Source organism: Barbus barbus, assembly GCF_936440315.1.
Source record: "Barbus barbus genome assembly, chromosome: 21".
Taxonomy (NCBI): Eukaryota; Metazoa; Chordata; class Actinopteri; order Cypriniformes; family Cyprinidae; genus Barbus; species Barbus barbus.
In genome coordinates this window covers 28,755,630-28,781,669 of record NC_136749.1, presented here as the reverse complement: position 1 = coordinate 28,781,669, position 26,040 = coordinate 28,755,630, and the positions used below count along the sequence as shown (strand labels likewise).

At 39.7% G+C, this 26,040-nt stretch overlaps 2 protein-coding genes across 2 annotated transcripts; both read left to right on the top strand.

Annotated features, from left to right (window-relative positions):
* Nucleotides 1-858: 858 nt before the first annotated feature.
* On the top strand, nt 859-9,287 carry LOC306887846 (uncharacterized protein). The gene is made up of 14 exons (XM_079445846.1): nt 859-1,238; nt 1,358-1,534; nt 1,611-1,766; nt 1,883-2,029; nt 2,100-2,217; nt 2,833-2,975; nt 3,067-3,234; nt 4,106-4,498; nt 5,710-5,886; nt 6,230-6,400; nt 6,486-6,603; nt 8,229-8,371; nt 8,465-8,632; nt 8,801-9,287. The coding sequence occupies exons 2-14, from the start codon at nt 1,367-1,369 to the stop codon at nt 9,206-9,208; spliced, it is 2,478 nt and encodes an 825-aa protein (XP_079301972.1). The 5' UTR covers nt 859-1,238; nt 1,358-1,366; the 3' UTR covers nt 9,209-9,287.
* Nucleotides 9,288-13,175: 3,888 nt separating this feature from the next.
* Nucleotides 13,176-25,621, top strand: LOC306887886 (leukocyte elastase inhibitor-like). Its single transcript, XM_079445895.1, has 9 exons — nt 13,176-13,331; nt 14,882-14,993; nt 16,774-16,951; nt 17,915-18,064; nt 18,192-18,347; nt 18,445-18,562; nt 23,505-23,647; nt 23,731-23,898; nt 24,300-25,621. Exons 3-9 carry the CDS (start codon nt 16,784-16,786, stop codon nt 24,708-24,710), a joined length of 1,314 nt encoding a protein of 437 aa, XP_079302021.1. The 5' UTR covers nt 13,176-13,331; nt 14,882-14,993; nt 16,774-16,783; the 3' UTR covers nt 24,711-25,621.
* The last annotated feature ends 419 nt before the right edge of the window (nt 25,622-26,040 follow it).

Below are 26,040 nucleotides of genomic sequence, written 5' to 3'. Positions count from 1 at the left end.
GGCTTATGGCATAATACAGCTGTGTGCATTGTCCTATTTGCCAAGTTCAATGATCTATAAAAAGCAAGGCAAGTTTATTTATATAGCACATTTCATACACAATAGTAATTCAAAGTGTTTTAATAAAATGAATTAAAATAATAATTTAAAAAATCACAACAATAAAAACAAGAAATTTAAAAACTTTTAAAAAGATTTAAAATGATTGATTTAAAATGAATTAAAACAGTTAAGAGTAGAAAATGATTACACATAAAATGCAGTGCAAGCAGTTCAGACATAGCACAGTGCTCATTCAGTAAATGAACAGGAAAGCAGATGAGTTTTGATTCTGGAAAAAAAGACTGTAAAAAGTTACTGTAAAAATGTGTTCAAAATCTGCCTTTCGTTAGGGAAGTCTCTTTAATGCATACTTTATGACGGCCAAGAAACCACACCACAAAATGGGTTGCGGGCACAATAGGTGGCTCAGTGTGCATTGTCCTACATAAGTGTAATGGTTTTTCATGTGCACATAAAAGTCTGTATATAACTATAGAAATTGCTATTGAAACAGTCAGCTTTCTGAGAAGCATGCTTAGAACTGCACATGCGCACTGGCTCACCTAGCCTGAAAACTAAGCTCTTTTTCCATGCTATTTGAGCATAAGAAACAACATTAATGAGACCGTTGTTGTCAGATTTCACTAGTGATTTCAAATATGACATATAATCGTAAGCTTTTGAACAGTTTTGGAGAACACAATGTTTCCCTATTCAAACAGACATGAGTTGTACTTGCATGCCTGAAATGAAATGTTTGAAACGCCTTTTGGCACAGCAAAGAAACAGTTGCAGTAAAAGGATATGTTTTTTCTTGTGTCAAAGAGGCAGGTGTGGCTCGCAAGCCATTTGTTCCCAACTGCTGAGCTAATCTGTTATTGGGTTGCACAGACACCAGGATTAAGAATGATAAATTGTGAATGATACAATTTAGATTTATCGTTCTTTCGTTTATTTGACTTCCATGATAGGAGTGAAATGAAGAACGAATCATTCAGTTTATGTTTGATGGTGTTCCAAGTGGATAAATATATCAATATCTAATAGAAACATTCATTTATATTTTACAGGAAGGCTGGACTTAATAAATAAATAGATTAGGGCGAGGCTTCATTTATTTGAAAGACACCCATAAGGATTGATTCATTCGCCTCAGACACGCTGGGAAACTTCATCATTTGTGCTGATTATTCCAGGTAATGCTTTTGCTGAATTCTGTTTGTTAGAGGTACTTTTCTACATGCAGTTTAGATGGTATCCTGCACAATAATATAATTTATTGATGTTATTTAAACTTCTGCTATTTCTTGCACAGCTTGAAAAAATGGAGCGTTTGCCTTCAGCAAACACACAATTTTCTCTCAACCTGTTCAAGAAGATCAGCGGAGGAAACGCATCAGGAAATGTGTTCTACTCTCCGATCAGCATCTCCTCGGCTCTGGCCATGGTGTCTCTCGGAGCAAAAGGAAACACAGTGGCGCAGATGTTTAAGGTGATCTCACACTTAAATATTTTTATGGCCAGTTGTTCATAATTGAAAATGCATTATATACAACAATGCTGTGTAGGTTTTGGGCTTTAACAATCCTGCCGAACCCAATGCTGCGACTCCAGCTCCTCATCAACAACCACAGAAGCCCCAGATGCCCTGCGGCATCAAGGGTCAACAGGAGCCATCAATGACGCAACAAACCCAGAAATTTGATCTACCTCCCCAACTCAAGGTTCAGAATAAGTGTTAACATGAAACGCTAACCTCATGACTTTATGATTGCATTGTACTTTCCATAGTAGTGCATATAGCCTTGGGGATTAAATGTGACATTGTTGATGCAAACAGAAATGTCCTACTCAAGCAGTACAAACTGAGGACCAAATCCATTCCAGTTTCAATAAACTCATGAGTGAACTGAACAAACCAGGAGTCCCCTATGTGTTGAGTCTCGCCAACCGCCTCTACGGAGACCAATCCTACCAGTTTGTGGAGGTAAGACTCAAAGCAAATAATTCAAAGTGCTGGAAATGATCTCTTATTCAATCGATTGGCTCTGTAACAGAAATTCCTTAATGATGCAAAAATATACTATGAAGCCGGGCTGGAGAAGGTGGACTTCAAGAAGAAATCAGAGGCTGCACGTGTCGACATCAACAAATGGGTGGAGAAAAAAACACAAGGTGAAAACCAGCATGAACTTGATTTGAATTTAAAAGTTACTCTGCAAATAAAAATTCTTTTACATTGTTTGCTGTACTTTAAGTTTAGCAGAACGAGTTTCCAAAGGCCATGTTTGAGCTGAGCTACCTAACAAAAATAAGTTCTAAAAACATTTAGCTAACTTTCCCTTAAAATGTTAAGAATGTTCCAAACATCCAGGTTTTTAAATTGTTCAAAACATTTTTAAAAACAAGTTCGGAAAATTCCATTTGATCATTTTGCAAATATCTCAGAGCATTCTATAACATTTTAAAAACATTAGACAAATGTCCAAATAATGAATGATGAATAAATAGTTTCATGTTAACATTTTGAAAAAAAATTCTATTAACATTTGTTCATAACTTTTGATAAAATCTTGCCAGAGCATGCTGAGAACATTCCCTGTTAGCTCTTTAGAGTTTAAAGTACTTTCAATGATTTTGTTAGTAGGATTACATTAAGCAACATTTTTGTCCATTAAGTTTACATTTCTGTAAGAATTGAGACAGATGGTTTAATAGTATTTTTGGTGATTCATATGTGAACCAGTTCAAACCAATCCCTAAAGTGGAAAATGTCCATTTCGATTTCAGAGAAGATCAAGGACTTGCTTCCACAGGGATCCATCGATTCAATGACGAGACTGGTCTTGGTGAACGCCATCTACTTCAAGGGGAACTGGGAGAAGAAATTCCCAAAGGAAGCCACCAGAGATGAACAGTTTAAGCTGAACAAGGTGAGATTCATTGCTTTTTTGAATGATTTTTAGCTGTCACAAAATATGAGGATATGTGACATGTTTCTATTAATCTATTGATGCTTGGCAGACTCAAACTAAACCAGTGAAGATGATGAATCAGGAATCAAAGTTTCCTTTGGCCTTCATCCTAGAGATGAACAGTCAGGTTCTGGAGCTGCCGTATGTTGGGAAGAATCTCAGCATGTTGATCATTCTTCCTAACGAGATTCAAGACGAAACCACTGGCCTTCAGAAGGTGAGACAGCAGAGGTTCTACTATATGGTGTTTTCATTATGTAGAATTGCGTAACCTTATAAATCCTACATCAAGGCATATAAATGACCAAAGCTTTGCTTAAAAAACTGTTGCACACAAACTACCACATGCCTTCTGTCATCAGACTGATAATATATATTTAACAAAATAATAAAAATTATAAAATAATTTTACAGACATCCACCTTTAGCACATGGCTTGTGTCTTTTTGCTGTGAAATATTGACTTATTTTTATAAAGTAAATGTAAGAATAACCTTTATATTGTTAGTAATTTTTCAAGATCTACATGTACCGGACTGACACAACCATGTTTACTATCATTTTGTTGAAAATATCATCTTCATATGTGAATATAAGCATTTAAATATCATCTTAAGACATATTACAAGCTATCAGAAATAATTTCATCTTACTTTTTGGCCATTATAAACATCAGCCAACTGCATATTTTTGCTCATTTAGGGGGCGCAAAATAAAAGATGAAAAATCATCTGTTTCTTCGCTTCCTACTATATGAGCCATAAAAACCAGAAGTGTCAAATATGATATTCAATAATAAAAAAAAGATAATTAAAAAAATTCTAAACATTCAATAAACTGTAGAATATTTTCAAAGAATTCTATTTTTCTTACTATTATTTCTGAATTTGCATGGTTAGTGCTGGATAAATCTAAGTAATTGAAGAGTTGTAGTCAAGTTACTATTTGCATGACTTTTGTATAATTCTATTGTATCTTTAAACGGTTTATCTGATCGCAAAAATGATCACATCATTAATGGTGTACAAACAGACCTCATTTCATATTAACAGTCACATGACCATTAACACAACTCTCTTATTACCCAGCTTGAAAAGGCACTGACCTACGAGAAGCTCATGGAGTGGACCAAACCCAACAAGATGCTTCAACAAGAAGTTCAAGTATCTCTGCCCAAATTTAAGATGGAGGAAACCTATGACATGAAGAGTCTTCTGATCAGCATGGGAATGGAGGATGTGTTTGATGGACAGAAGGTGAATCTTTCAGGCATGTCACCCAACAACGATCTGGTGGTTTCGAAGGTGATTCATAAAGCCTTTGTTGAAGTAAACGAGGAAGGAACCGAAGCGGCTGGAGCCACCGGCGTTGTCATCTCAACAATGTCAATGCCATTACCTCCCAAAACCTTTATTGCAGACCATCCGTTCCTTTTCTTCATCCGTCATAATGCCTCTAACAGCATTCTGTTTCATGGACGCGTTTGCTCTCCTTGAAGATTGTAAAGATGCAGTGAAGTTGAATGTGTTCATCTGATAAATAAAAGCTCTATTAAACAACCAAGTGAACTTGAGTGTATAAATAGTATATATAAAGTATATAAATCATTGAGTACTTTAACAGCACAGAGTTCTTATACAAATCAGGCAACAGAATGGGAAAATATCTGTGTTTTTTTTGGGGAAATAATCTGTTCAGCTTTTTTATGCTATTAATAGTTTACGTTATATAAGGAAAATTATATAAAACTCCCTAACCATAGTGTTTATACACTGAATTTATTGATATTGATGGAGTTAGAGCCCCCCTTGCATGTCTCTTTTGGTAGAGTTGAAGAAAGAATAAAGTCTTTAGCAAAAAAGTTTCTTGACTTAAATGGCCATTGTAGTAGCATCTCAAATCTTAGGCATAATTATATACAGTAATGGGCTATATTTATTTATGATTATATCACATGAAAAAGGAGTTTAATGAGACATGAGACCTTTTTTATAAAACCAAAAATCTGACATGCCCACACAGTCAAAACTACACAATCACTACATGAACTGTTAATAACTGTAATTAACTAAACGTCGTTTAGAAAAGCAGTTGTACATGAGGTTTGTGGTTATGAGGTTTATTATTATTCAATTTATTTAGTTCTGCAGACACACCTACTTCCACCCTCATCAGCCTGTCCGTTAGTGACTAGTACAGACATTATCATTAAACATGACTAATTTTAATTAATACAATTATTTATAATGCAGTTGTTTTTTCTTGTATTCCGCTTTTGTTACTTCACCTACACAATCCTTATTTACTGTTAACAAAACGTGAAATAAAGAATGAATCACTCAATTTAAGTATATCAATTATTGCAAGCAATAATTAGTATTTTACAGGAATGCTGGACTTGGATTAAAAGCTATAATCGTTTTAGGGTGAGGCATGATTTATTAGACTGACATCCTTAACTGTCAGTTCATTCAACACTGACACACTGAGAAGCTTCTTCATTTCTGCTGATTATCCCAGGTAATGCTTTTACTGAACTCTGTTAAAGGTACTTTTCTGTATATGGAACGTAGATGGTATATCTACACTGCAATATGCATTATTGATTAAAACAGATCTAACAGAACTAACAGCTTGTGTTGTTGATGAAGAAGATCTGCTGTTATTTAAACTACTGCTTTTTCTTGCTCAGCTTGTGAAAATGGAGCGCGTGTCCGCAGGAAACACACGATTCTCTCTCAACCTGTTCAAGAAGATCAGTGAAGGAAACGCATCAAAAAATGTGTTCTACTCTCCAATCAGCATCTCCTCGGCTCTGGCCATGGTGTCTCTCGGAGCAAAAGGAAACACAGCGGTGCAGATGTTTAAGGTGATCTCACACTTATGCACTTTTATGGCTAGTTGTTCAGAATGTATATTTAAATGCTTTTTTCCATCAAATTTCTTTGTATGAACATAAAAAGATTCAACAACTGAGACATAAATGGAACAAAGTTCAAAAACATTTGGTGAACAAAAATGGAATAATGAGTTCTTGAATAGCAGTCAGTATGTGGTGTGCCCACCGGCTGCTTTTCAATGCATCTCATCTTAATGGACTGTGAAAGATTTGCCAGTACATTTTTTATTTATTTGAGCAGTGCATTCGCAATAGATGTTGGAATTATCAGAATAGTAATCTTTGTCAATTCTACCTCAATAAAACTATGTAGGTCTTGAGCTTTAACAATCCTCCCAAACCTGGCGCTGCTCCTAATGTTTCAGCCGACCAAATTCATTCCAGCTTCAACAAGCTCATGAGTGAACTGAACAAACCAGGAGTCCCATACGCGTTGAGTCTTGCCAACCGCCTCTACGGAGAGCAATCCTACCAGTTTGTTGAGGTAAGACTCAAATGAAATAATTTAAGGTTTGCTCATGGTTTTAAAGGACAAGGTTTTGGAAACATTCACCACAATTATGTTACAGAAATTTATCAGTGATGCAAAACGTTACTATGAAGCCGGACTGGAGAAGGTGGACTTCAAGATGAATTCAGAGGCTGCACGTGTCAACATCAACAAATGGGTGGAGAAAAAAACACAAGGTGAAAACCAGCATTAACGTATTCTGAATTTTAAACTTACTTTACAAATAATTATTATTTTATGTTTTTGGCTGCCTTTTAGGTTCAGCAAAATGTTTTTCAAAGACCATGTTCGCCTTGATAACTCTGAGTTCAGCTATTAAATAATCTGCCTCAAAGCTCATGTGGCAAATTAGCTCAAAGTGAGATGAACATGATTAATCATAACGGGTTGTTATCAATTATATATTCATCTTCAGGAATTATAGCATTAATAGTACAATAACATGATTTGTTCGTCCGCAGTATGGACAGTTTTAGGAAAGTTATTTCTCTGGCCACAAAAAATTATTTCCTCCCTAAAACATTGCTCATAGAGCATGTAACAAAATCAGAACGTTAAAGTGACCTCGTTGTGTGAGCAGCAGACACAGACAATCAAGCGTGAATACATATGGATGTTTATTAAACTACACTACAGGGGAACTAGACCCAAACATACACACATAAAAACATTGATGCCAATGCATGGAAGGCATGGAGAGAGAGAGAGAGAGAGAGAGAGAGAGAGAGAGAGAGAGAGAGAGAGAGAGAGAGAGAGAGAGAGAGAGAATTCGCGCGCAAGAGAGTGGAGTGTAATGGCAGGTAAACACATCAGCTAAACACAACCTGCTAGAACCATCAGAGAATCACATCACCTTAATTAAAAGGGGTCGAAGCCTAGAAGCGCACCTAAATAGTTAACAAGCGGTTAACTAACAAGTTGGTGCTGAGTAAAGTGTCCTGGTGCATGTATAATGCATAGATTCTAGATGAATTCCTTTAGGAGTGAAAGCTTCGTCATTCCAGTCATGTGTTGATTGGTCCGAAATGAATCGACAAAGTTATTGAACTTAAAACTGCCAGAAGCTCGGACTTCTTTGTCCCACTTGACACCTCATTTGCATGTTTTATGACTGTTCTGCTTAATCGGTGTAATTCTTCCCATAGTACAGTAAAAATCGTATGGTGCATTTCACGATCATTGTTTGAGAAATAAAGAGCAGATAATTTTGATATCAAGAAAGAGACATCTAAAAGATATTAAACCAGAGATACATTCATACACATTAATATGAGTGTTTAGAGCTTACTAATACAAATAACGAGTGGTCACTAGGCTAATATAATAAGGAAACAAACAAACAACACATGCATATACCAGATACCTTTGTAACTGATTAATTATGGTCTAAATAAAGAAAATGTCTCTACGTGTGTATTATGTATCTTGTAATCGTGGGGGTAGTCGACTGGTCAGCCAGGCCTGGTACTGAGGGTCATTTAGTTCTCTTTGGAATTTGTTTGAAGTCCGATGGAGAGAAAAGATAGTCAATCTGTTTAGCGTCTTTTTGACAGAGGGGGGACGACCATTGACAATTTAGCACCCGTATAAAGGTGGAATGTGGGGCCAGGTCTGTGAATTATATGCAAATGTCAAAAGGTTAAAATGGGTCTCTTAAGACATAAAGTCCCAATGACCATCAAGGATCATAAGCAGATGTTACACTCATGACACAATTCTAATGGAAATGTAACCTTAATGGCTAGATAAAAGGCCATTTAAAGTCACTGTTTCATTCACAATGTTGCCATTTGAATTTTAGAGAAGATCAAGGACTTGTTGGCACCGCGAAGCATCAGTGAAACAACAAAACTGGTCTTGGTGAACGCCATCTACTTCAAGGGGAACTGGGAGAAGAAATTCTCAAAGGAAGCCACCAAAGATGGACAGTTTAAGATGAACAAGGTGAGATTTCATGCTCTTTTTTAATATATTCTTAACAGTCTTGAAATATGAGGATTTGCGACATCTTTCTATTAATCTCTTGATGCTTGGCAGACTCAAACTAAAGCAGTGAAGATGATGCGACAGAAGTCAAAGTTTCCTCTGACCTCCATCCCGGAGATGAGCAGTCAGGTTCTGGAGCTGCCGTATGTTGGGAAGAATCTCAGCATGTTGATCATTCTTCCCAATGAGATTCAAGACGAAACCACTGGCCTTCAGAAGGTGAGACAGCAGAGATTATATGGTGTGATTTTTCATTATATGGAATTGCTGGTTAATGCTGCATCAATAAATAAGTCACTGAAGAGTCTGTATGACTTTATGCATTATTAATGTATTTTTTTAAATGAAAAACTAGACACACATTAACACAACTCTCTTATTACCCAGCTTGAAAAGGCACTGACCTACGAGAAGCTCATGGAGTGGACCAAACCCAACAAGATGCTTCTACAAGAAGTTCGAGTATCTCTGCCCAAATTCAAGATGGAGGAAACCTATGAGATGAAGAGGTTTCTGATCAGCATGGGAATGGAGGATGTGTTTGATGTCCAGAAGGTGAATCTTTCAGGCATGTCGCCCAACAAAGACCTGGTCGTGTCGGGGGTGATTCATAAAGCCTTTGTTGAAGTAAATGAGGAAGGAACTGAAGCAGCTGCAGCCACCGCTATCGTCGGTGTAACAACTTCAATGCCAGGAGACCCAAAAACCTTTATTGCAGACCATCCGTTCCTTTTCTTCATCCGTCATAATCCCTCCAACAGCATTCTGTTTTTTGGACGCTTCTGCTCTCCGTAACGATGGTAATGATGGAGTGATAATTCTAGTTGCACATGTTCCTCTGATAAATAAAGGATAAGTAAAGTGTTATGACTTTATACTTTCACAGCACTGATTCTTGAGTTCTACCACAAAACAGGCTACAAAATGGGAAAATATCTATATATTTTTGGGAATAATCTTCTTATAAAAAATGTATTCTCAATTCTATTAATAGGTTCTACTTTATATTATTTACAAGGAAAGTACAAGAAAATTATTTACAAATCCCAAACCATTTCTCTACAAATTGTGTGATGGATTTTAAACATTTACATTTATGCATTTATGACATTTTTGAAAGCCACTTACAAAAGATGCACAAAAGCAATTCGTCAGAGACAAAAAATATTGAACAATATTCAGAATACAATAGCAGGTTAATTAGACAACTAGATTAGGAAGCAAGAAAATAAATGCAGAGAAGAAATAAAAAATATAAAGCTATGCTGCATCCCAGTTTGCATAGTGTGACCCATCTTAAGGTAGCAACAAGTAGTAAGATCTGTGGTTAAATCTCAAAGTAATTAATTTCATACACTACAGCTGTGTGGGGGTAAATTAAGCGCAAGCTGCTATGACGTCACAGTTGTGTTGCATTGTGGTATATAGAGCTGCCTTAAGTGCATGTGAGTAGAGTCAAAATTGAAGGATTGAGGGTCTGTCAATATAAACGTCCCTCATTTATATTGTTTATATTCCAAGGTTCATGAGTGTGTTAAATGGATTGGTGGATAAATGGATTGCACCCTCTATTGACTAATATTGACCACAACCCGAACACAAATAAAACTACAAGAACGTGTTGGATATGCAAAACTGACCAAGACCTAGAGCGGTTTAGATAAAGAGGTTTGAGTAATTAATAATATAATCCGATTGTTAAAAAAGTAAAAAAATAATAATAATAATAATAATATATATATATTATTGCCTGGTATATATATATATACACTCACCTAAAGGATTATTAGGAACACCTGTTCAATTTCTCATTAATGCAATTATCTAATCAACCAATCACATGGCAGTTGCTTCAATGCATTTAGGGGTGTGGTCCTGGTCAAGACAATCTCCTGAACTCCAAACTGAATGTCAGAATGGGAAAGAAAGGTGATTTAAGCAATTTTGAGCGTGGCATGGTTGTTGGTGCCAGACGGGCCGGTCTGAGTATTTCACAATCTGCTCAGTTACTGGAATTTTCACGCACAACCATTTCTAGGGTTTACAAAGAATGGTGTGAAAAGGGAAAAACATCCAGTATGCGGCAGTCCTGTGGGCGAAAATGCCTTGTTGATGCTAGAGTTCAGAGGAGAATGGGCCGACTGATTCAAGCTGATAGAAGAGCAACTTTGACTGAAATAACCACTCGTTACAACTGAGGTATGCAGCAAAGCATTTGTGAAGCCACAACACGCACAACCTTGAGGCGGATGGGCTACAACAGCAGAAGACCCCACCGGGTACCACTCATCTCCACTACAAATAGGAAAAAGAGGCTACAATTTGCACAAGCTCACCAAAATTGGACAGTTGAAGACTGGAAAAATGAGTCTCGATTTCTGTTGAGACATTCAGATGGTAGAGTCAGAATTTGGCGTAAACAGAATGAGAACATGGATCCATCATGCCTTGTTACCACTGTGCAGGCTGGTGGTGGTGGTGTAATGGTGTGGGGGATGTTTTCTTGGCACACTTTAGGCACCTTAGTGCCAATTGGGCATCGTTTAAATGCCACGGTATTTCCTGTACAACCACTAAGAAAATGCAGGTTCCTAATTAATGTGAATAATGCAAAAGAATTCTAAAGTAATGAGCATTGTATGCCACTAGTAATGACTCAAGTATTAAGAAATCCTTCAGAAGGCATTACTTTGGATCAGTATTCTAAAGTATGATAACTCCCTAAGGTTGACTGTAAATCATTGTAGGCTTTTGAGGTATATGTAAGGTTTTGGATAGTTATGACTCAAGTGCTACTACATCCTTCTAAAAGATTTAGTAAGTATTTGGATCAGTATTGTAAAGTCAAGATCATGATAACCCACTAGTAATGACTCAAGTGTTACTAAATCTGCTGGAAGGAATTTCTATCCAGAACTTTACAAAAACCTCAAAAACTCACAATGACTTCTGTCATTACCAGGTAGTTATCATGCTTTTCACTTCAGAATACTGATCCAAATAATTAATTTCAAAGGATGTAGTAACACTTGAGTCATTACTATCCAATACCTTATAAAACCCTCAAAATCTTATAACGATTTCAGACGATTCCTTATAACAAAGGATTTATTAATCACCCCCGACACCACCAGGTCTTTGATGGGCGACATGCCTGAAAGATTCACCTTCTGTGGGTGAAAAGCATCCTCCATTCCCATGCTACGCAGAAACTGCACCATCTTGTATGTTTCCTCCATCTTAAAATGATTTTGACTTCATTTTTTTTTAACACTGCATTTGTAACTTAAGTAACATAATTACATTGACATAAGTAACTAATCAAATTACATAAATTTAAAATGTAACTCATTACTTTACTGCGTTACCAGGAAAAGTAATTAGATTACAGTAAAGCATACAGAGTAACGCGTTATACCCAACTCTGGAGAATTTACAGTTAAATGTGGTTAGATGCAAGTTTATGAAAGGCTTTTATTTTGTTATTTCTCATCAGACAGTTTGAAATTCTACATTTAATATTAGCCTACTCAATATTTTAAGTCACTTTCATTTTATCAGACCGTTTTTTAAGCGTTTGTATTATATTAAATTCAATGATTTTATTTATTTGTTTATTTATTTATTCATTAATTCGTTTATTCATTATTGACAGAGAAACTGGCCCAGTAAATGAATGCCAGAGATCGCTTTTCCTTTGTACACGCTGTTACCGTAACCTCTAGTATAACCTCTAGTAAAACAGCGTGGCTGCCAGAATGACCGTGTTTTTCAAAGTGGTGGCTGGCCTGACCGCAGTCTTATTTCTTGCTCAGCTTGTGAAAATGGAGCAAAATCAAACGCAAAGTTCTCTCTAAACCTGTTCAAGAAGATCAGTGAAGGAGATTCATCAGGAAATGTGTTCTACTCCCTGATTAGCATCTCCTCGGCTCTGGCCATGGTGTCTCTCGGAGCAAAAGGATGTTTAATGAAAGAGAGTGAAGCAGTGTTGCCAACTAATTTTCAGAGAAAATTGCTAAAGGAAGGTGGATTTGTTGCTAAAAGTTGCTAAATGACGTTGCGATGTCATTGCGTAATCACTACGCAAAATTGTGTCATAACATCAAATCTCATCAGACACTATATTTTGTATATGTTCATTTCAATCTGTTTGTAAAATAATATGTATAATATAATATAATATAAATAACTGAGTTGTATAAGACTGAAGGGCTTTATTTTGCGATAACAACCGGATGGATATACATTCCATCCATTGCATGGCTACTTGTCACAAAACTAAATAATTTGATGGGGAATATTGATCTGAGTTTAAAAAAAAATTGAATGCAAAGCTTCCATGAAGAAAGCAGTTCTAGCAGCAACTTCAAAGCAGACGGACATTAGAGATATGGTATAGTTATTACACGGCATTTCACCATGCAGATAATTATGGCCATAAAAGATATTGATTTAAGATGAAACTGTTTTAAAATCTTACCAGTTTTTTACAAGACAATTATTCAAATTTATTTGCATTTGAATATTTGGTAACTATGAAGCCCATATTTATAATACATTATAAGGGTATTCTTAAGGCATTATAATGAATGCATAATGCATTATAAAAACCTTATAATGTTATAATTATAAAATCATAACAACAATTATAATACATTATAATGCTTATGCATTTGTGGTTATAACTTTTAATATTATGATTATTTATAACACAATGAACACCATATTAAATCAAATTACAAAAGTTTATCAGCGAGAGACTACAGATTTCTCCTTTTTCATCAGGTTTCACTTTAAAAGCAGCGCTATCTCTTTAAAACCTGATGCACATGGCACGGATCTGACACACTTTCGCTTTTCTCCCAACATTCTTCCATTTTACGGTCATTCAGGACTCATTTAAGACGCTGTTTACGAGGTAACTCGCGATAACTGCACATTTTAACATAATTGTGTGCGTTTTTGTCAGCTGAAGCGGCTCCGCAGTGTATGCCCCGGCCCGGATGAAGATGATTGGCGGGCCGCAAATTGATTAGCCCTGCTAAAGCTTTTAATTCACTTCTCTGTTTATTTGAAGTACTTTTATATAGTTTATAGTCTAATAGAACTAACAAATTAGTCAATTTGATATCTGTATGTGTAAATGGTCCAACTACAGACTACCAAACTACTGTTCTGATAACAGAAATCTGAGACATAAAGCATCCATGTTTCTTTGACAAACATGTGTTGTTGTTCACATAGGAAATGGAAGTGTTGTGTTTGGAATTATTGTTACTTTATTCAGCCTGGTCTCATGTTTATACATAGGTAGGCCTATTAATACGTAACTTTTACAGCACAGAAAGTAAATTTTTGTACGTTTTTATTGATGCTAAAACGTACAATTTAGACGTATTACAAATCGATACGTATTTTTAGCTAAAAAACGTAAAAATATTTACGTATCTTTTATATCATTATGATATTCATATCAATGCATTTTTTTATCAATAAGCGATTCAGATTTTTAGATCCCTTAACCTACCCCCAAACCTACCCATTTTACAGCGAATATGCATTTTTATCATTTTATTAATAAGCAAGATATAGGCTTGGATTTGGGTCTGTTCCTTGCAGTCGTATGGATTCTGAAGATCTGGATTACAGCACGAATAAAATTGTTTCATTTCGTAATTATGTTGCGGTTTTGGTGTTTTTTATAGTTCTGTCCGTCACAGCATGTCGGAGAAAACAGAACTTTTTGTGGCCCATGGCAAACAAAGTAAACATTACATGACAAGTAAAGGTTAAACTATTTCAAATGTTATTTATTTTAAGGTTTAAAGTGAAGTCTTGTTTAACATTATTATTGGAAACGAGCTGGCAGCAGAAATCACACAACAAAATGAGTAAACTATTTAATGATGCAACTGAAAACAAGGTAATTGATATGACAACTAAAAACAACTAATAATAAAATGAATGCCGCGATTTCAATATTCATAAGGATTCATTTTTAGTCGTCAATACGTCAGTTTTGTACGTTTAAATGCTGAAAATACGTAAGTATTGTACGTTTTAGTGCCTGTAAACATGTAAGTAAATGTACGTTTTATAGAACCACATTTTACGTAAAATACATACGAATTATAATGAGATTATTATTTGTTATGCTGATAATGCATCTGAATGTTCATTGAATGCTTAAAGTAAATTTTTTGGAATGTTTTAAAAACTTTTATCTTGGTTTTGCAAACAGTAAGGGAACATTTCATTTTATATTACTAAATTATATATTTATTTTGCAAACATTATGGGAACGTTAGGCACCTTTCAAATGTTCTCCCAACATTCTGAAACAACTAGTAACACTGTTTTAAAAAAATGTTACCCGAACATCCAACTAAAACATTTTAGAAAAAAAAAAAAGTTCAATTTCCCTTGTTAGCTGAGAAGGAAATCTAATGTTTGTCTTTGTTTACGCAGTTTTACAGGAAGGCTGGATTTGGTTTAGAGACTGGTTTTCTTCAGGGCCAGACAGAAGAGAATTTATTCATCTCTGAAACATCAACCTCTTCACTTCAGCTGAATACTCCAGGTAAAGCTTTTAATTCAATTCTCTGTTCGTTTGAAGTACAGGTGCATCTCAATAAATTAGAATGTCGTGGAAAAGTTCATTTATTTCAGTAATTCAGCTCAAATTGTGAAACTTGTGTATTAAATAAATTCAATGCACACAGACTGAAGTAGTTTAAGTCTTTGGTTCTTTTAATTGTGGTGATTTAGGCTCACATTTAACAAAAACCCACCAAACACATCTCAACAAATTAGAATACTTCATAAGACCAAAAAAGAAAAACATTTTTAGTGAATTGTTGGCCTTCTGGAAAGTATGTTCATTTACTGTATATGTACTCAATACTTGGTAGGGGCTCCTTTTGCTTTAATTGCTGCCTCAATTCGGCGTGGCATGGAGGTGATCAGTTTGTGGCACTGCTGAGGTGGTATGGAAGCCCAGGTTGCTTTGATAGCGGCCTTCAGGTCATCTGCATTGTTGGGTCAGGTGTCTCTCATCATCCTCTTGACAATACACCATAGATTCTCTATGGGGTTCAGGTCAGGCGAGTTTGCTGGCCAATCAAGCACAGTAACACCATGGTCATTGTACCAGGTTTTGGTACCTTTGGCAGTGTGGGCAGGTGCCAAGTCCTGCTGGAAAATGAAATCATCTCCATAAAGCTTGTCAGCAGAAGGAAGCATGAAGTGCTCTAAAATTTCCTGGTAGATGGCTGCGTTGACTGTGGACTTCAGAAAACACAGTGGACCAACACCAGCAGATGACATGGCAGCCCAAATCATCACTGACTGTGGAAACTTCACACTGGACTTCAAGCAACATGGATTCTGTGCCTCTCCACTCTTCCTCCAGACTCTGGGGCCTTGATTTCCAAATGAAATGCAAAATTTTCATCTGAAAAGAGGGCTTTGGACCACTGAGCAACAGTCCAGTTCTTTTTCTCCACAGCCCAGGTAAGACGCTTCTGACGTTGTCTCTGATTCAGAAGCGGCTTGGTAGCCCTTTTCCTGAAGACGTCTGAGCGTGGTGACTCTTGATGCACTGACTCCAGCTTCAGTCCACTCCTTGTGAAGCTCTCACAAGTGTTTGAATCAGCTTTGCTTGACAGTATTCTCAAGCTTGCAGTCATCCCTGTTGCTTGTGCACCTTTTCCTACCCAAATTCTTCCTTCCAGTCAACTTTGCATTTAATATGCTTTGATACAGCACTCTGTAAACAGCTACACCTTTCAGTAATGAACCTCTGTGACTTACCCTCTTTGTGGAGGGTGTCAATGTTCGTCTTCTGAATCATTGCCAAGTCAGCAGTCTTCTCCATTATTGTGGATTCAAAGAACAAGACATACCCGTAATGAATACTGTAGGGATGGTCATTAATTGAAACTCGAATGTAAATATTCTAATATTTTGAGATACAGATTTTTGACTTTCATTATCTGTAAGCTCTAATCATCAAAATTTAAACAAAACAACTTTTGAAATGTTTTACTTTACATGTAATGAATCTAAAATATATGACAGTTTCACTTTTTGAAATAAGTTACAAGAAAAAATGAACTTTTCCATGATATTCTAATTTCTTGAGATGCACCTGTACTTTTATATAGTTCGACTAACAAATGAGTACATTTCAGATCTGTATGTGACCCTCAAACTACTGTTCTGATATTAGAAATCTGAGGCCATATGAGACATAAAGCATCCATGTTTCTTTGACAAATGTGATGTTGTTCACAACTACATTTTGGAATTATCACTTTATTTGTTATGCTGATTATGCATCTCTCTTCTTTCTTGCTCAGCTTGTTAAAAATGGAGCCTTTGTCTGCAGCAAACACACAGTTCTCTCTAAACCTGTTCAAGAAGATCAGTGAAGGAAACAAATCAGGAAATGTGTTCTACTCTCCGATCAGCATCTCCTCTGCTCTGGCCATGGTGTCTCTCGGAGCAAAAGGAAACACAGCGGAGCAGATGTTTAAGGTGATCTCACACAATCTGAATTTCTGCGCCTACTTCAACTGAGAGAGAGTGAAGAGAAAGTGAATAGAGACAGAGGGAGAAGACCAGGAAGTGACGCAAGCCTTTTGCACAAAAGATTTTTAAAGGAACCGCTCACCCAGAAATGAACACTGGTTATTATTTACCCTTCCTCACTACACTGTTGCAGCTTGTGCTGTATATTCCAAATATGCTCTATATTTCCAAGCTGCAGTTATGGTTTAATGTTCAGTGGGCATTATTTGGTAAACATTGACTTGTAAGCAGAACATACTGTATGTAAAAATTATTTAATTTTTCTTATTCAGGAACGGACACTTCAATTTGCTTGTTTATCAATGTTTGAGTTCTAGGCATTGCATAAACACAAAAGCTGCCAAATATTTACACTGATTTATAGGTAATCAATGGCCTGAGAGCACAAATCAACAAAGAATTTTTCTGACATCATCCATTCCCTGAAATGTCATTATTTGTAGTGCATTTTAAACTTTCTAAAGAGTATTTAAGAAACGGATTCACAACAGATATTGAAGTTTATTAACTCTCATAGTCATTTTGGGGATTTCCAAAAGGGGATTTCTTTTTCACAAAAATGTTAATGTTATCATATCTGAATAAACTTACTGGCTTTGCTCTCACAGGATATTAAAATTGCTTATATATTTCTCATTATGTAATATTATCATGAAATCTTAGATTATTTCAGTTAGCTCAGGTTTTGTATTTATTTTTGGAAATGATTGGTTGTAGGTCTCATTGATCTGATGCACCTCAGTTTTTGAGTGAACGTCAAAAGAAATACAAAACCAGATCATAACTGAATGAAAACATGTTGACAAAAAGACTGAATCCAATGTGAGATTTACTAACCATTTTTAAAATACCAGCTATTTTTGACTGGGAATACTAAGAATTTAATTCTACCATAATAATACTGTGTAGGTCCTGAGTTTTACCAATCCTCCCAAACCTGACGCAGCGACTCCAGCTCCTTGTCAACAAGCCCAGAAGCCCCAGATGACCTCCAAGGGTCAACATGGACCATCAATGACGCAACAAACCCAGAACTTTGAGCTACCTCCTGAACTCAAGGTTTAGTATGAGTATTTACATGAAACACTAACCTCATGACTTGCAATAATTACATCTGTATTTGCCGTAGTCATGCATGTAGCCTTTGGGTTCATCTGATTAAATTAGATATTGTTGATGCAAACAGAAATTCCCTGCTCAGCCGGCACCTGGACAAAAAACTGAGGACCAAATTCATTCCAGCTTCAACAAGCTCATGAGTGAACTGAAGAAACCAGGAGCCCCGTATGTGCTGAGTCTCGCCAACCGCCTCTACGGAGAGCAATCCTACCAGTTTATTGAAGTAAGACTCAAAGCAAATAATTCAAGGTTTGTTCATGGTATTAAAGAATAAAGTTCTGGAAATGATCGCTAATTCAATTGATTTGCTATGTTAACAGAAATTCCTCAATGATGCAAAAATATACTATGAAGCCGGACTAGAGAAGGTGGACTTCAAGAAGAAATCAGACGCTGCACGTGTCGACATCAACAAATGGGTGGAGAAAAACACTCAAGGTGAAAACCAGCAACTTATTATAAATTAATGTGACTCTACACTTTTAAAAACGTACAAATACATTTATTTGTAGAGCATTAGGTATCACAATTTTTTTTTGTACGTAGATCTTGTTTATCTATGACTTTTTGTAAAATTCAGAAACATGAAGCCCATCTGGGTTGTTTGGAACAGTGTGTTCCTCTTCAGGAACTCGAGCTGCGTCAACGACGCTTTGGGGAACGCCAACAGCGTAACCGGCTCTGAATACCAATCAAATCTGTCCAGAAATGGGAAGGAATGTCACGGGCGAGGTGACGTACTGACCAGCTGGTACAAAAGCACGTGCGGTGAAACCGGCATCAGCTTTTTGTCATTCAGCGAAGCGCTCTGTGACTGGTGAGTCCTATTTACCGTTGTCTGTCTGTTTGTAAAACATGTCAAAGCGAAGTGGGGAGAGGAGTGAGGCGCAATACGGGCTGTGTGTTCCTCCGTGCAAAACGCTGTTTTTGTGCGGAGGATACACACAGTCTGTGTGTGCTTTGCTTGGGAGCGAGGCATGCGGAGGCAGCCCTCGAGGGGGCTGATTGTCCGCACTGCGAGGGTTTTCCTCTGCGTGTGCTTCGCTCCCGAAAGGCTCTTTTCTCCGGAGAGGGCTCTTTCACTAGCGTTCCCCGCGGCACTGATCCGCTTCCGCTAAGGCGGAGCGGAGACGGCGTTCGCAACGGGATCTGGCAGAGGGATCGGAGAAGAGCGAGTCTCTTTCTCCATCCGCAGCTGCCGGATCCCGCGACCGCTCCCCGAGTCCGGAAGCACGCGTGGCGGTTTCTTCCCCTCGGGCAGCGGCATCGGCGCTTCTCGCGTCTTCCTCCGAGGAGGTTGACATGGGAGGCGTCGAGCATGTTGCACCCACTCTGTCGTCCCATATGAGGAGCCTGTGGAGTGTTTTGTCGAACCGCAGAGAGGGTTATACTGCGTTCTCTGCGGTTTCAGACTCACCTCCACATCTGAGCCTGCCCTTTTTTTCCCCGACCTCCACACTGAGGTGTCGAGGTTGTAGGGAAAATATTTCGGCCCGCCTCTTCGTCCCCTCATTCTGTTACTTCGGTAGTGTCATGGGGACGAGTGAGCGCGGTTACAGAGCGATGCCGCGGGTGGAACAGACGCTTGCGAGCTATCTGTCCCCTGACGCTGCGTCGTCTCTGAAGGCAAGGGGTACGCGTCAGCAGGTCGGGTCGGCTTATGTCTGCACATCATGGTGGCAGCCAGGCTGACCTGCTCAAGGAGTTGGATGAGGGCGGGGGACTAGTGCGGAGCACATCTGTGTGAAACCGCTGATTTGTCTCTCCGCGCCGCCAGGGAGACCGTCAAGGCGATCTATGGCAGCCCTGGTGGCGGCGGAGAGGCATCTTTGGTGGACCCTGTCGGATTTATGGAAAGCCGTGACAGGGCCTTCCTTCTGGACGCCCCACTTTGCCGTCTGGCCTTTTTTGGTTCGGGAGGCAGGTGGCGCCGTTCCAGCGGTTTCTCCCTCGCCGCTCTCTAAGCTCATGGGGCTGCTGGGCGAGAGCAGCCCCTGCCGCGTGCTGGCTCCTCGTATAGGCAAGCGTGCCCCCGCGGGAGCGGGTTGGGGCGGTAAGAAGGGTGCGCGGTCAAAGACCTCCCAGCCAAGCAGGCGAAGACGTGCCGCTCCGGGTTACACCAGAGGCCAGTCTCGAGAGACTGGTTCCCTTAGTAGACTATTTCGCAGCGTGGATACTACTGCCAAATGTGTCTTGATGGGTCCTGCGCACTGTAGAGAGAGGCTACAGAATCCAGTTTGATTCTCGTCTGCCTCAATTCAATGTGGTGAATTCCACGTTGTGGGCCCCGAGCAGGCTCTGGTAATGGAACAAGAGGTAGAATACTCTCTTAAGGAAAGATACCATCGAGGTGGGTCTTCCTTCCGAAGAGAGTCCGGGTACTACAGCCGGTACTTCATAGTTCCAAGGAGGATGGAGGTTTGCGTCCCTTTTTTAGATCGGCATCAATTGAACCGCTCAGTCTGCAAGACTGAAGCTCAAGATGCTCAGGTAAGTACTCAGATCAAGTCCGAGGACTGGTCTGATAGCAGGTAAGTATCTCAGATCAAGTCCGAGGACTGGTTTGACACGTAGATCTAAAAGACGCATACTTCCATGTCTCCGTCCTTCCCACTCACAGGAAGTTCCTGAGGTTTGCTTTTGGGGGCAAAAGCTTACCAATATCGGGTACTTCCCTTCGGCCTAGCACTCTCATCCCACACTTTTACAAGTGTGTGGGCGCCGCGTTAGCTACGGGGCGCCCGCATACTCAATTACATCAACCTTTGGTTGATTCTCGCTCTATCAGAGCGGAGGACGGCTCAACATTGAGGTGTTGTTCTCGCTCACTTAAAAGTGTTGGGGTTAAGACTGAACCCCAAGGAAAGTGTGCTTTCTCCATTACAGAGAACCACTTATCTGGGGGTGGTGGGGATTTGACCACGGTGCAGGCACGTATGTCTCCTGCTCGGATCGAGTCAATCCTCACGAAAGTCAGGAGGGTGAAAGAAGGCCAGTCACTCACTGTCAAGCAGTTTAGATACTGCTGGGTCTGGTGGCAGCTGTGTCCAACGGGATACCTTTTGGCCTGCTGTACATTAGACCCCTACAGTGGTGGCTCAAGACCAAGGGGTTCTCCCCGAGGGGAAACCCGCTTCGCATGATCAAGGTCACGCGGCGGTGCCTACGTGCCTTGGACATGTGGAGACAACCTTGGTTCTTGTCCCAGGGCCTGGTGTTGGGAGCTCCTTGTCGCCGCGTACGCTAGCAACGGACGCATCCCTCACCGGTTGGGGAGCGGTCATGAGTGGCCACCCTGCCCACGGTCGGTGGAGGGGTCATCATCTCGCCTGGCAGATCAACAGGCTCGAGATGCGGGCCGTATTTCAGGCTCTGAAGTACTTCTCCTAGACCTAAGAGGTTGCCATGTGTTAGTTCGCAAGCCGACAACACATCGGTGGTCTCTTATAGCAACCACCAAGGAGGTCTGCGGTTCGCGCCCCCTGTACAGGCTGGCACACCAGATCCTTGTGTGGGCTATGAGGCCTAGCTCTCCTGGTTGGTCGAGCTGGCATCGCTCCCCTCAACTTTGAGGGTCACCTTTGAGCATGCCGCTCCCTTCTGAGTGTCTTGAGTTCCCTCTCATGCAGAGAGTTAAGTGCTCTGCTCTCCAGAGATCTGCCTTGGTAGAGCTAGCATTGCACCCCTCAACTTAGAGGGTCACCTTGAGCATGCCGCTCCCTTCTGAGCATCTGAGTTAGTACCTCATGGGGAGCAGACACCCTGTCGAGGCAGGGGCTGTTATCCGGGGAATGAATGCTTCACACCGAGGTGGGGAAGCAGCTCTAGAGAGTGTTTGGCCAGGCTCAGGTGGACCTCTTCGCTACTCAGGCAGCGCAATGTCCCCTCTGGTACTCTCTACGTCATCCAGCTCCGAGGGGCTGGATGCCGTGGTACAGACGTGGCCGAGGCTTCGTCTTTATGCCTTTCCCCCGATTGCTCTGCTCCCCGGAGTTCTGGAGAGAGTGCGCTGGGACGGACACCGGCTGCTATTGGTAGCCCCGTTCTGGCCGGGCCGAGTATGGTTCTCGGACCTGATCTTCCTCCTCGACGGCTCTCCATGGGAGATTCCAGTCAAGAGGGATCTCCTCTCACAGGCAGGAGGCACCCTTGTGCACCCCTGCCTGGAGTTATAGAAGCTGTGGGTGTGGCCCCTGAGGGGGCACAGCTGATAGCCTCTGGTCTCTCAACCGAGGTTGTTGAGACCATTCTCCAGTCCAGAGCTCCCTCTACGAGGAAACTGTATGCCCTGAAGTGGAGACTCTTCACTTCATGGTGCGGAGATCGCCAGCTCGACCCAGTTAACTGCCCAGTAGGTACAGTGCTGGAGTTCCTGCAGGCTCGACTCTCCGCAGGGTTAGCCCACTCCACCTTGAAGGTCTATGTTTCTGCTTACCACACCCCTCTTGGTGGATTGACAGTGGGCGCACAACCCCTAGTTACATGTTTCCTCCGTGGTGCACTGAGGCTTAGTCCTCCTCCCTTTCGGGAGCCTGACCAGCTGAAGCTAAACCGTATGTGTCCAGTGCGAGCACTGGACGCGTACATCCACAGAGCTGCCATGTGGAGAAGGACGGACCAGTTGCTAGTGTGCTACGGTCCTTCTAAGAGGGGTCTGCCTGCTTCCAAGCAGACCCTCAGTCGGTGGATTGTGGATGCCATTCACATGGCTTATGAGTCTTCTGACCTCCCCTCGCCGATGGGAGTCAGGGCTCATTCCACTAGGAGTGTGGCGGCCTCCAAGGCCTTTCTCACAGTTGTCCCTATTCAGGACATCTGCAACGCTGCGGGTTGGTCCACGCCTCTGACCTTAGTCAGATCCTTGGCCTGGACATGCGAGCCACTCCAGGTTCTTCCGTTCTCTTGCCCTAGCTGTGCGCCTCTTTTGGACACACAGGGCAGGGGTGCGGAAGTCTGGAGCCGTTGGTATCTCGTTCCCCAAAGCGTCGTTGACGCAGCTCGAGTTCCTGAAGAGGAACGTCTTAGGTTACTTGTGTAACCCTAGTTCCTCGAGGGAACGAGACGCTGCGTCACGGAGCCACACTTCCGGCATCCCCGCCAGCGCTTGCTTCATTCTAGAAGCTGATGCTGGTTTCACCGCACGTGCTTTTGTACCAGCTGGTCAGTACGTCACCTCGCCCGTGACATTCCTTCCCATTTCTGGACAGATTTGATTGGTATTCAGAGCCGGTTACGCTGTTGGCGTTCCCCAAAGCGTCGTTGACGCAGCGTCTCGTTCCCTCGAGGAACTAGGGTTACACAAGTAACCTAAGACGTTTTTTTTTTTGTTTTTTGTTTTTTATAGATTCTTTGAGATACTATTATTGTATTTTCTTTTCAGGAAAGATCAAGGACTTGCTTCCACAGGGATCCATTGATGCGATGACGAGACTGGTCTTGGTGAACGGCATCTACTTCAAGGGGAACTGGGAGAAGAAATTCCCAAAGGAAGCCACCAGAGATGGACAGTTTAAGCTGAACAAGGTGAGATTTCTTGATCTTGTTGAATTAAAATATTTGAAATGAAATCGGAGGAATTTTGACATCTTTCCATTGATGCTTGGCAGAATCAAACTAAACCAGTGAAGATGATGTATAAAAAGGCAGGGTTTCCTCTGGCCTTCATCCCAGAGTTGGACAGTCAGGTTCTGGAGCTGCCGTATGTCGGGAAGAATCTCAGTATGTTGATCATCCTTCCTAACGAGATTCAAGATGAAACCACTGGCCTTCAGAAGGTGAGACAGCAGAGATTATACTACATTCAGCATATATTGACTTTATTAAAAATGAAGGTCCCAAAAGGGTTCTTTGCAGTGAAGCCTTAGAAGAACTATTTTTGGTTTCCCAATGAACCTTTCAGTGAACAGTTCTTAAAAAAACATTTTTTTCTTAATGTAAAGAACACCTAAAGAACCATTTTCCACAGTAAAGAACCTTTTGTGGAATGGAAAGGTTCCATGGAAGTTAAAGGTTCTTCATGAAAACATAGATGCCAATAAAGAACCTTTATGGTATATGGATTGTTGTTTCATTATTTCTTTATGGCAAATACATGTACCAAGTTCTTAGTATATATATGTTTCTTATGTTTAAAAAAAAACAAAAAAAACAACATTAACATGACTTTCTTATCCAGCTTGAAAAGGCACTGAGCTACGAGAAGCTCATGGAGTGGACGAGACCTGAAGTCATGCATCAACAAGAAGTTCAAGTATCGCTACCCAAATTTAAGATGGAGGAAACCTATGACATGAAGAGTCTTCTGATCAGCATGGGAATGGAGGATGTGTTTGATGACCAGAAGGTGAATCTTTCAGGCATGTCACCCGACAACGATCTGGTGGTTTCGAAGGTGATTCATAAAGCCTTTGTTGAAGTAAACGAGGAAGGAACCGAAGCAGCTGCAGCCACCGGCATCATCGGGTTTATAGGCTGTAGGATCCCATATATGCCACCGGTCTTTAACGCAGACCATTCTTTCCTCTTCTTCATCCGACACAATCCAACCAAGAGCATTCTGTTTTACGGACGCTTCTGTTCTCCGTGAGCGAATCCTGCGCTATGGGAACCTTACAGCTAGTTTAGTTGGTGATCTGGTTAGAATGAGTAGAGGAGACTCTGGACAACTACTACTAATTGTTATCTTTTGGTATAAGAAACATTTATATGTGCCAACAGTATCAGAACCTATTGCAATTTACATGAGAAAAACTTGCATTAAATTAATAATAATAAACTGTTTTCAGTTTTGTGTGGTACTGGAATCTCAAGTGAGACCTGCATTATAATTATTTGAAATTAATTAAATACTTTGTACTGATCATTTTAGAGCAGGGTTATTATTGTTAACTAAAACTAAAAGAAAACAATTTTACTTATTGGAAATAAAATAAAGAACTGAAATAAAATTAAATATAAAAACTTTTATTTCAGCTACTGCCAAGGCAACATTTCTCATTTTTGTTTAGTTTAAGCTGAAGTAATAAATTATACATGAAATGACAAAGTAAAATACTAAAATTTTAAGGTTTTATAAAACTAAAAAAACTGTAAAAATATATTTAAAAAATATTACAAATTATACAAAAATAGCATATTTTTAGAGTCTTCAACTAGATGCATTATTGAAATAATGGGCATTATCATTGTAAAGATTTCAACTTTCAATTGAGCATTACAATTTAAATATCTATTGCTATAAATCATCCCAAACCTAAACATTTAACACAGAAATAATTAAACACAAGATTTAGATTCAAATAAGTGAAGATATTAAATGCATTACAGCTGTCCTGGTCTCACCTATTGATGATTATTCAGATGTGGTTTTGCACGGGTTTCTGTTTGTCATCAATTTAATCAAATGCATCTGTTTGCATTAAGTACTTGTGTTTTTCCAGATTATCTGTATGCCAAAGCTATAAAACAATAAAATCTTGTTCGAATTTTCATTAATTTAACAGAAACAGCTGTTACAGGCATGGTGTAAGAAACTCAGAAATAAACAGAAATTAAATTCTGAGAGTTTTGCACGGACAAAGCGAGAGAGGAAAATAAATTACCACTGTATAGACATTAAGCAACATTACATTATAGACATTAGATTAAGCCACAGCACAATAGCATTAAGCAACAGCACAAAAACATTAAGCAACAGCACAATAACATTAAGCCACAACACAAAAACATTAAGCAACAGCACAATAACATTAAGCCACAACACAAAAACATTAAGCCACAGCGCAATACCATTAAGCCACAGCACAAAAACATTAAGCCACAGCGCAATACCATTAAGCCACAGCACAAAAACATTAAGCCACAGCACAGTAACATTAATCCACAGCGCAATAACATTAAGCAACAGCACAATAACA